Genomic DNA, 12,500 nt, shown 5'->3' on the forward strand with positions numbered 1-12,500 from the left:
TGCCACAAGCGCAGTGTCGTCCGCAAACAACAGCTTGCTCACCTCCCACTTTTCTCCATTTTCCTTAACCATCTCCAAACCCTGACCCACTACCCTTGCATTCACCTCTTGCACCACCCCATCCATGTATAAGTTGAACAGCCAGGGTGACATAACGCATCCCTGACGAAGTCCCACCCTTACCTCAAACCACTCACTCTCCATTTCTAATCCTGACACAAGCTCTACTACTCTCATAAAAACTCTTCACAGCTCCGAGAACCTTTCCTCCTATCCCGTATATCCGCATAACCTCCCACAGTGCCTTTCTGTCTACCCTGTCGTAAGCCTTTTCCAGATCCATAAAGGCCCAGAAAACATCCTTCCCCTTTCCTATAGCTTTCTCACATATATGTCTTACCACAAAAATCTGATGTACACAACCTCTACCTGTCCTAAACCCACAATGTTCCTCACCAATTACTCCCTCTGTTCCTCTCCTAATCCTCTCAATCAAGATCCTCCCATAAGCCTTCCCAACTACACTTAACAAGCTAATACCTCTGAAACTACTACATTCACACTTGTCCCCCTTTCCCTTGTAAAGTGGAACTATACAGGCACTCCTCCAGTCCTCCGGCACTCTACCTTCTCTCCAACAAACATTAAATAACCTCATCAGCCAGTCCACCATCACTATACTTCCTTTTTTAAGACATTCTGCATGGCATTCATCCATACCAGGTACCTTACCTGCTTTCATCATCTTAACAACTGCCTTCACTTCATCTTTCCTTATTTCTCCTCCATTTTCCTCACTCATCACTCTCATTTTCTTAGCATTTCCCACTGCAGCTATCTTTCCCTCCCTATCCTCCTTCACATTTAGCAACTCCCTAAAATATTCTGCCCATCTTCCCCTTACTGCCTTCTCAATTATCATCTCTCCATCTGCACCTTTTACCTTTTCTTCTCTACTTGATTCGCCTCCTCTTCCTCTCTTAATTTCTTTCCAAAACATCTTTTTATTACTTTCAAAATTTTCTGTCATACTCCTACCCCATTTTACATCTGCTCTCCTCTTTGCCTCCTTTACCTTTTTCTTTACTTCTTTTCTTTTCCCTGTACGTCTCATATGACTCCCTCGTCCTATTTTGTAACCAATCTGTGAATGCTCGCTTCTTCTCTTCTACAACCTTCTTCATTTCCTCATCCCACCATTCACTACCCTTCCTTCTATTTCCTCCTGACCTTCTTGTTCCACACACCATCTTTGCACACTTTGTGACTCCCTCCTTGAACCATCTCCATTCCTCTTCCACACCTACCTCTTCTCTATCCTTCACACCCTCCCACTTTCCTTCAGCTTCCTCTTGTACTCCTTCTCCTTTTCCTCTTCGTTTAAAGAGTTCACTCTAAGCACCTCCTATATATATGATATATATATATATATATATATATATATATATATATATATAATATATATATATATAACATATATAATATATATATATATAATAGATATATATATATATATATATATAACAATATATATTGTAGGGTATTGTCGGCAAATTATTGTCTTCTTATGATACGTAGGGAATAAATGGAGCTCCGAATGGACGCTGACTGCAGGTCATTCTAAAAAGAATGTTTTTATTGTCACAAATTCGTACAAAACTACAAAATATACATGTAAATGCCAATTAATAACAGAAAATACACAAGTATTAATCAATACGTAGAGTCGTAACTCTCATCATAAATTTGACATCAAGTACATAATCACAAAATTATACAAAGAAATGACATCACATCAACTCACCGACTTGTGCGTCTCCGATCCCTACGTCCATTGACTCGTTTGACATTACAGTGGTGAAGTGGAGGATTGCGACATTATACGTGACTTGTCCCTCCCTCTAACAGCGTATAACCCACACATTGGGCGACTCTGACTAATGCCAGTTAGAGAGAAGACGACCTTGACATGCTGGCCCCCACACACCATCTACCCACAACTTCTCCCACACTCGACCAAGTCGATGCCGGTGATGGGGGGAAATTGTACAACTGATCGTACCGTGACACTAATTGACGGACATACAATGCACAAATTATACCGTGACATTAACGGACGTACAATACAAATCATTTATTCCACTCCTGATTTTTATACAGTGAAAGCAGTAACACAAATTTACGTCTATGGACGTAACACTCCCCCACCTTGAATCTTACGATTCAAAAAAAAAAAAAAAAAAAAAAAATCACATACATATATCTATGACAGAACATAAAACATTTACATAGAGCCTTCAAGGAATACAAGTTTTGTAATGGGTCGGTTGAGCTCACTGAATTGAGTTTTCAAACGGGCACTACGGACCAATCCGTCACTGCTCACCCGCACTTCCTGGACTCTCCCCAGCGGCCAAGAACCGCGGGGCGAGTTTTCATTCATTATAAGCACTAAATCCCCGACTGAAAGATTCGGGCTTTCAGAATTCCACTTCTGCCTTCTTTGCAATTCCACTAGGTATTCACTAACCTACCTTGTCCAAAATTGTTTGGCTAAATGTTGCACGTGACGCCAATGTTTGCGGTAAGGATCGGCATCGTGAAAGGCTCCCCAAGATAGTGGGAAGTTTCCTTGGAGGAGTAACAGATGATTGGGAGTCAGCGGACTCTCATCACTTGCATCATCACTGCATTTGGTAAGTGGCCGACTGTTGACTATACTTTCCTCTTCGCAAAAAAGGGTTTGCAAAACATCATCAATCATCCTGGGGCTTTTGATGACCAAAGCGAACAGTACCTTGCGTACAGACCTTATCATGCGTTCCCAAACGCCACCGTGATGTGACGCGGAAGGCGGGTTGAACGACCACTCCGTCACGTCGACGTGTTTCCCTTACGATCAACGATCGGTCCAGATCTCGTACACTGCGTGCTAATTCAGCCCTCGCTCCTACTAGGTTAGTACCATTGTCTGACCACACCTTACTGGGGTAACCTCGCCTCGCTGTGAAGCGTACGAAACCATTGATGAATGCGTCAGTTTGTAAGCTATCAAGCTTCTCAATGTGAATAGCTCTCGTAGTAAAACACGTGTAAAGACACCCGTAACGTTTCATTTCTGATCTCCCGACTTTAACATGGAAGGGTCCAAACAGGTCTACTCCTACGTACCTAAAGGCTGGCCCCCCGGGTTCACACCTCTCGGGAGGGAGGTCAGACATTCTCTGGTTCATGGGGGCCCCGTATAATCTCTTGCAAACTATACAATCCATTTTGACGCGTTTCACCAATTTTCTACCCCGTATGATCCAGAATTTCTTACGCACCCGACTGAGTGTCCATTCCACTCCTCCATGAGAGAAATTATGGCAATCACGTACAATTAATGTAGACAACCTGTGGTTATGAGGGAGGATCACAGGATTTATAGCTTGCCCATTCAATGCTGCATGCTTGAGTCTACCACCAACTACTAACAGACCATCTATAAGAATAGGAGACAGTTTATATATTGAACTGGACTTTAACACAGTTTTCCCTGCTTCAATGTTCTTGGTTTCATGAAAATAAGCACGCCCTTGAACATGTTTGACAATCAGATTTTCCGCGTGCTTTAGTTCATGGATCTCAAGTGGTGAATTTTGCGGAATCTTCTTAAGAAATTGTATTAGCCTTAACCACCAAGCAACGGCCTTCTTTAATCTGTAAAGGCTTGAATAGTGCTCAATCAGCGTATCGATCGGGTGTTGGGTGACACCCGACTGACACGTCTGTACGATACTCGTGGGATATACCTCACGCCTCACCTCCGGGTCTTCATCTTGAAGGTACCCTACGAGATCATCTTGTGCTGGCCATGCACACTTGTAATTCGACAAGAAGGGAGGACCATTAAACCAAGAGGCTGGCAAATTGTGTACAAAGCATCCCCGAGATAGTACATCTGCAGGATTCTCATCACCACTAACATGATGGCACTGATTAGCCTCTGAAACCTGTCTAATGAGTGTGACACGATTCGCCACAAAGGTCTTGAACCTTCTTGTCTCGTTCTGTATATATGCCAGAGCTATAGTACTGTCAGACCAGAAGTTAGATTTGAGCAAGGGGATATCCAACTCTCTTCTAACAACAACATCTAATTTGGCTGCTTGAACGGCAGCCGAAATTTCCAATCTTGGTATAGTAACTCCTTTGATGGGAGCTACTCTCGCTTTACTGGCTAGCAGAGCTACGTGTACTTTCCCATCTTGATCGATTGTCCTGATATAAGTGCAAGCAAAAATTGCAACCTCACTTGCATCACAAAAACGATGTAATTCTGAAGTACAACCATTCCACTCTAAAGGCAAAACACATCTAGGGAAGCGAAGTCTCGAGATTTCATATAGTGAAGCTATCCATTTCAACCACTTCTGACACAAAGATATAGGAATATTTTCGTCCCAAGACATCTTAAGCCTAGTCGCCTCCTGGAACAAAATCTTGGCTGGAACAATGATTAGCAAAACTGAACCTAAAGGATCGTAAGTCGAAGCAAGTTGACTCAACATAACTCGTCTAGTCACATTCTGTGTTTGAACACCCTTACTAACGAAAAAGTAACAGTCGTTCTCGACGTCCCATTTAATCCCAAGCACTTTGCTATGCACATTTGATGTCAATTCCTTTGCTTCCTTAGCCCTGTCTTGCTCATTGATGCTCTCTAGCAATTTGACGTCATTAATCATGAATTTGGTTAAGTTAAACCCTCCGTGTCTGAGGACACTTCTAGTATCTTCAATTACCTTATTTGTCTCTTCAGGTGACGCTACGGACTTCAACATATCGTCAACGTAAAATGACCGGAGTAGCGTGTCTTTTACTTCCTCACAAGGTTGCATGTCTTCTACAGCCTTCCGCAAGGCATAGGTGCTACTACTAGCGCACCATATTCCGCCAAAGGGATGCGAGGTCATTCTTAACTCTCTTATTTCATTGCTAACATACCATAGGAACCTTAAAGCGTCTCTATCGCTAATGGGAATTTTGACTTGGTGATACATAGCCTCAATGTCGGCCGTGATGGCGTAATGATATTGGCGAAACCTGAGTAACACGTGAATCAACTTATTATTCAGGTCTGGGCCCTGTAGGCACTGACTGTTCAGACTGACTCCGTTCTTTTGAGCAGCACAGTCGAATACGACTCTCACCTTACCTGGTTTGGTTTCGCTCGTAACGGCATGATGCGGTAGGTACCACACTTTACCGTCATCTCTCTTTAAGTCAACCTCGGGAACATACTCTGCATACCCCTTCTTTAGCAAATCTGAAATATTCTCAGAGTATACATTTCACCAACCCTATGTGCAAACTTCTTAATCGTCTCTCGGCGACGTCACGATTATTGGGCAAGTTTGGGTCGCCTCGCCAAGGTATTGGCAGTACATAATGCCCATCTTCGTATCGTGTTTCCTTATCCCAAAGGTTGATAACCTTCCGGTCGTTCTGAGATGGTGCCCTATCTTCACATTCATTTTCCATTATCCACAAGCGTTCAACATCTGCTTCGATCGAGCTTGCAAAGCACGAGCCGGCATTATATGACTTACCTGCACCAATTGGGCCATTTACAGACCACCCAAAGTAGGTCCGCGTAGCATAAGGTTGGTGCTTATTCCCGCCTGAACCCCCTCTAACCTCCAATGGTTTTAGGAGCCAAGCGTTGTCCATGCCTATCAAAATGTCCGACTCAGATACTTGACTAGTATTCAAAGGTATGCCCTTTAAGTAGGGGAATTTATCAATCTCAATTTTGACAGGTGGTTGCCTAACAAGCACTCTTGGGACGACCATGACATTTGTAACACTGGCCTCTCGTCTTCCATCCGGTGACGTAAGGCTAAGGGATACTACCTTTGATTGAGTTTCAATGGTCCCCCCTACTGTACTCATGGTGTACTCCTTAAGGTCTCCTTTCAGACCCAACTCGAGGGCCACCCTTTCCGTGACGAAAGTAGTGTCTGATCCACTATCTAACAACGCCGTGACCTTAGGTTTATTATCCACGACAACTGGTAAAATGGGTAGATAAATCTTTGATCGAGCATCATTAACATAACCATTCATGACCACACTTGATTCTCGACACTCCGAATTTTCAACTACGCCCCCATTACCCTGAGAGTCCTTTGCCGGGACGTGGATGAATTTTGTATGCTTTAAACCACATCCAGGAACTGAACAAATGGATTGTTTGAAGCATTTGCTAGCCCCGTGCCCACCTAATAAACAATTGAAACACAGCTTGTGTCTTTTTACGGCTTCCAACCGACATTCAGGTTTCATGCCTTTAAATTCCTCACAGTAGAACAGTCTGTGTCCTTCCCTGCACACCACACATGTGCTACCAGCACGCCCTAACTTGACGGGGCATTTAGACTCACATGCTGCTACATTACAACTTGTGCTCCTCACGTTTTGACCTTTACTTGTGGATTGCAATGCATAAACCGGATCACATGCCTCATCTGCCATGACATTGATAAACTCAGCGAATTGACTGAGAGATGGGTATGCGTCCGTTTCTCGTTTGTGACTTAGAGCTTTCTGTTTCCATTTGTTACGAACGAATCCCTGACACTTCTGTAAAATATCTAAGTTATACTCTTGAGTGTTAAACCTTTCATACAATTCTAATTTTCCAAAAGTAGCAACTGCCATTGTTAAGTCATCACCCAATTGCCTCAACTCTTGAGGCTTAGATACCATCTTACCATTTTTTAAATCATTAACAATTTGTTGAGACACAAGGTGAGAATTACCGAACCTGCGTTTCAATATATCGCGGGCTTGTACGTAACCAGCACTATTTCCCACCAACGCACAATTTTTGATGGCAGCTTTCGCCGGTCCCTTGGTGTATTGTAATAGACGAGTCAATTTGATCTGAGGGTCACTCACTTTACTGTCTACGAGTTCATCAAAAAATTGTCATAAAGAGATTATACTCAAGAGGGTTCCCTTCAAACACATCTAATTCAACTTTGGGTACATTTAAGATCCCAACTAGTTCAGCCGGTGAGACGTCTAAACGTTCACTTTCACTATTTTCACTGCCTACGCGGGACTTCGCACATGGAATTTCACTTTGAGTCCTTACCTTAAGGAATGCCCTGGCGTCCTTTATCACCTTTATGTACTTCTCTTCAGTTTCTTTGTACCATGACTCGCTGGCCTCCAATTCATTTGCATCGTTGCCCAGGAACGTTTGGTAAGTGTCGTGTGCCGATTCGAATTCATCGTAGGATGTACGGACACGGTCCAGTCTCTCCGTAATGCCGGCTACGTCTTCCTCAGCGATTAGCCGGCACAAGGTTCCCAGGTGACGTGTGACCGCTGCTTTCCTCTGTCGTCTCACCACCTTGGCCTGCTCCATGACGGTGACTTAAGTCGAATGACTGTAACGTATTGTCGGCCAATTGTTGTCTTCTTATGATACGTAGGGAATAAATAGAGCTCCGAATGTACGCTTACTGCAGGTCATTCTAAAAAGAATGTTTTTATTGTTAAAGAATTTGTACAACATTACAAAAATACATAAATGCCAATTAATAACAGAAAATATACAAGTGTTAATCAATACGTTGAGTCGTAACTCACATTATAAATTTGACATTGAAATAACATCACATACTTTCACAAAGAAATGACATCACATCAACTCACCGACTTGTGCGTCTCCGATCCCTACGTCCGTTGACTCGTTTGACATTACAGTGGTGAAGTGGAGGATTGCGACATTATACGTGACTTGTCCCTCCCTCTAACAGCGTATAACCCACACATTGGGCGACTCTGACTAATGCCAGTTAGAGAGAAGACGACCTTGACATGCTGGCCCCCACACACCATCTCCCCACCAGCGTTGCCAGAATTCCACACCCTATTTTTCCACACGTTTTCTTTGATCGAAAACTGAACAGTGACGAAGCTATTCCATGTTTGTGATTGACGGAATTTCTATCGGCATAACGGACACACACGACAATGTGGAATAGGAGTGTTGCCACCAACAGAGTTCTCTAAATATTAGATGAGCAAGAAAACACATATAAATAATACTATTGAAGCATATACCATTATAAACCGATGAATATTAGAATACCGCTAATTCTTTCCCTAATAAGGTAAATGATAATAACGTAACATAATTATTTTACTGAACAAAACTCACCTAATGTTTCCTCCTTTTAAAGGGTCTTAAAGAGTTGTCTGACCTATCATTGTCATAGTCACCGTCGTATTCAAATTCTGGCACTTATGATTGTGAAGAGGGATCCGAGTCTGAGGAGGTAGTATATGGATTCTCTACGGTATTTTCTTGATCAGTTTCACTATCACTGAGGAAATCTCTGTCAGGGTTTTCCCCAGTACTACTAACATAGCCTTCGCTAAGATTTTCTATTGTATGGATCGGAAACTCGTCATTTGGCTCATAAAAACGTAGCACACTTTGGTCGTCGCTACTAGTATCTTCTGGGTCAATCTCTTGATTTTCTGTATTCAGGGAATCCTCTGTATGGAAAAGCTCTTCAGTTGGTCCATCATTGTTGATCTCATTTTGGTCGTCATTACTAGTATTTTCTGATTCATTCTGCTGATTTTCTGTATTGAGGTTATCCTCTGTATGGAAAAGCTCTTCACTTGGTCCATCATTATTTACCTCATTTTCAAATACCTTAAGTTGCGACACCTGTAGAAGAAGCAATATGTTACTCTCTCCGTTTCAGCTGAATAACTGGACCTCACAAACCTACACCTTAACCATGTTATCTTCGTCTGCTAAGCACCCTTCTCTTGTATCATTGCAATTTTACGACTGTTAGTGTATAGATATAGGTATTTAATGGAAAATTTGGTTATCAGTAATCCATGTTACGTATAACATTGACTAAACATAAATTTGCACACAATAAGCTAGAGGCCCCAAAGCAAATAGAAAATGTGGAAATATTTTTCCACACCGTGTAGAAATCTGTCCACGTTATCCACGTCAGTTGCCAACACTCGCTAGATTCCCTCACCATGAGCGACATTTCCACGAAACGGCAACGCTGCTCCCCACAACTTCTCCCACACTCGACCAAGGCGACGCCGGTGATGGGGGGAAATTGTACAACTGATCGCACCGTGACACTAATTGACGGACGTACAATGCACAAATTATACCGTGACATTAACAGACGTACAATACAAATTATTTATTCCACTCCTAATTTTTATACAATGAAAACAGTAACACAAATTTACGCCTATGGACGTAACATATATATATATATATATATATATATATATATATATATATATATATATATATATATATATATATATATTGTTTTAAATTACCCACTGTCGGAGAAACAAAGCAAAGGGGACAGACGAACTGTATATTTCGACCACTACTGTGGTCCTCTTCAGCAGAATGGATACAAGGTAAGATGTACAAGAATTTATACAGTGAGAGAGGTACAAAGTAGGAACAAAGGGAGGTGGCTCAAGTCACCGAATCCGAATCCGCCCCACCTCGGACATGTGACTTGAGCCACCTCCCCTTGTTCCTACTTTGTACCTCTCTCACTGTATAAATTCTTGTACATCTTACCTTGTATCGATTCTGCTGAAGAGGACCACAGTAGTGGTCGAAATATACAGTTCGTCTGTCTCCTTTGCTTTGTTTCTCCGACAGTGGGTAATTTAAAACATTTTACTAAATGTGCTACTACATTTTCGTCTTGTGATTATATATATATATATATATATATATATATATATATGTATATATATATATATGAAGAAACCAATTGGAAAGTAAAGTAAATGACTACTGAACGTTTTTGTCTATTCAAGACATCAGGGTACGACATCGTACCCTGATGATGTTTTGAATAGACGAAAACGTTTGGTATTCATTTCTTTTATTTTCCAAGTGGTTTCTGCAAGTAATGTTGTCACGTGTCCTTAGTGATTTGTTTTGTATATATATATATATACAAGCCGCGGGCTTCGCCCTTCCCGGCTTCGCCAGGGGCTTGGCTACGCAAATAGCGGCCTACGGCCGCAGCTTTCCGCGCTCTAATCCCTCGTTTTCCCCTTCGGCCTCGGCCTCGGGGCGGAACCCCAACACAGGATCCCCAGCACGAAGAAGAACGCGAGGAAGAAGATCGCGAAGAAGAACGCGAGGAAGAAGAACGCGAAGAAGAAAGCGAAGAAGAACGCGAAGAAGAATGCGAAGAAGAACGCGAAGAAAAACGCGAGGAGGAAGAAGAAGAAGAAGAAAAATAATAATAATAATAATAAGAAGAAGAACGCGAAGAAGAAGAAGAAGAAGAAGAAGAAGAAGAGGAAGAATGCGAAGAAGAAGAACGCGAAGAAGAAGAAGGCGAAGAAGAAAAAGAAGAAGAACGGGAAGAAGAAGAACGGGAAGAAGAAGAACGCGAAGAAGAAGAAGAAGAAGAAGAAGAACGGGAAGAAGAAGAAGAAGAAGAAGAAGAAGAAGAACGGGAAGAAGAAGAAGAACGCAAAGAAGAAGAAGAACGCGAAGAAGAAGAAGAACGCGAAGAAGAAGAAGAATAACGCGAAGAGGAAGTTGACGAGTATAATTATTTAGGTCAGATGATGAAGGTGACGAAAGATCATGATAATGAAATAAAAAGACGCATTACAATTGGTTGTAAAATGTATGGTAAGTATAATAAAATCCTGAGAGGCTCTCTACCTTTATGTTTGAAACGTAAAGTTTACAACCAATGCATTCTACCAGCAATAATCTACGGATGTGAGACTTGGAAACTGACGAGGGCGATGGAAACAAAGCTAAGGACTGCACAGAGGAGAATGGAGAAATCAATGATGGGAATAACACTGAGAGACCGAAAGAACAAGTTGGGTGAGAGAGCAGACTAGAGTGAAAGATATTGTGGAAGCAGTAAAAGAGAGGAAGTGGAATTGGGCAGTTAAGTTGGTGCGAACGACTGATGAGCGATGGAGCAAGTGTGTTACTGAATGAACGCCACGAGATAGGAAGCGTGGAAGAGGGAGACCAGACAGAAGGTGGAGAGACAAGATCGAGAAGTTTGCAGGAGTGAGGTGGCAGATGATGGCACGGTCGTGTGAATCATGGAATACTATGAAGGAGGCCTTTGTTCAGCAGTGGACTGAGAATGGCTGATTTGATTTGATTTGATCTACGTACGAGCGGTCCATGGAAATGTAACACATCAAATTTTATCTTGTTGCCGCCCTTGTACACAGGCGGTGTTTTCTGCTTCTATCATTAGTTTACTAATCATATTCGTCACTAATATACTGGAGGATTCTTCAAGTACACTTGATATGTAAGGTGGTGCAGTGAGTTGGATCCCATAGAGGTACACACACCCAGACTTTACACTGGCGGCGGGAGTAGGGGTTAGGGTGTTTGGTGTAAAGTGAGGTAGAGGGAACTTTATGAGCGATATTTGCGATTAATCACTGGAGGCGACCGCAGTGTAATTAATCGGTAAGCTCACCCACCGGCAATTGGGAGTCTCGTGTTCGGTCCATGGAAGGTGGCAGCTTTTCTGTTACCCTCCTTACCTCAACACTACCCTGTGTACCCTAATTATTTTACCATATGATGTAGCCTTAACGACTGTCACCTGATGATTCCATTTAGCTGAATTACAAAGGATTACAAAGGAGGAGCATGCCAACAGGAGACCTTTTGTTCCATAACTAGGTCGGATGCGAAAAAATATAATAATGGTAAATAAATAGATAAATGAAGAAAAGTTATAATAACATAAATATTAAATAGAATGAATAAATGCAAAGGTAAATAATAAACAAACAGGTAAATAGCAAATAATGATAAATTGACGGATAGATGATAATAAATGAAATTCAAGCAAATGATAATAAACAGACAAATAATAACAAGCAAATAAACAAATAATACCAAATAAATGGCAGGCATTAAAGCATCTTGCTCAGGTGTTTATTTAAACGAATCTTAAAGCTTCGAACTGAACTACATTGCTTAAAGTCTTGTTGACACGGGATTAGTTTAGTAGCCGCTAGTCCTAGCTGCAAGTTGACGTCCCCGTCAAGTAAGTGCTGTCACTAGGATGCTTTGGAGGCAAGTTAACTAACTTTCCGTTTATACTTTGCAAGTAGAGGAGTAGTTTTCAAGTCGCTAGCCCTTGCGGCTACTAAACTAGCCCCATCTCAACAAAGCTTAAGGATTAACACCATCTCAATGAGCCTTTAAACGACGGCGATCCTTTATGAACAAAGACGGTCGAGTTTTTGTATATTCAAGGCATCGCCAAAGGTTTTTATTCAGCTGAGGGAAACCCTCTGCCGCTTGAGGGACCAATGCCCTTTATTTCAAACTTCTTGGAAATCCCATTTTCTCACGATGTCTTGCTTTGGTTGGACTGAACCAGACAGTTGTCAGTTTCCACAGAATTCTAAAG

The 12,500-nt window shown here is 42.0% G+C and overlaps 1 protein-coding gene across 1 annotated transcript in view; it reads right to left on the reverse strand.

The window, feature by feature from the left end:
• Nucleotides 1-6,753, reverse strand: part of LOC143022492 (uncharacterized) — a 20,208-nt gene extending 13,455 nt beyond the window's left edge. Inside the window, exons 1-2 of the mRNA XM_076180716.1 lie at nucleotides 5,595-6,753; nucleotides 2,798-5,311 (exon numbers count right to left, since the gene is read on the reverse strand). Coding sequence (XP_076036831.1) covers nucleotides 2,798-5,311; nucleotides 5,595-6,753 — 3,673 coding nt within the window. The remainder of the gene's footprint in view (nucleotides 1-2,797; nucleotides 5,312-5,594) is intronic.
• Between the last annotated feature and the right edge of the window lie 5,747 nt (nucleotides 6,754-12,500).

The sequence above is a fragment of the Oratosquilla oratoria genome, unplaced genomic scaffold, assembly GCF_046742065.1.
Source record: "Oratosquilla oratoria isolate Oo_2021 unplaced genomic scaffold, ASM4674206v1 SCAFFOLD103, whole genome shotgun sequence".
NCBI classification, from domain to species: domain Eukaryota; kingdom Metazoa; phylum Arthropoda; class Malacostraca; order Stomatopoda; family Squillidae; genus Oratosquilla; species Oratosquilla oratoria.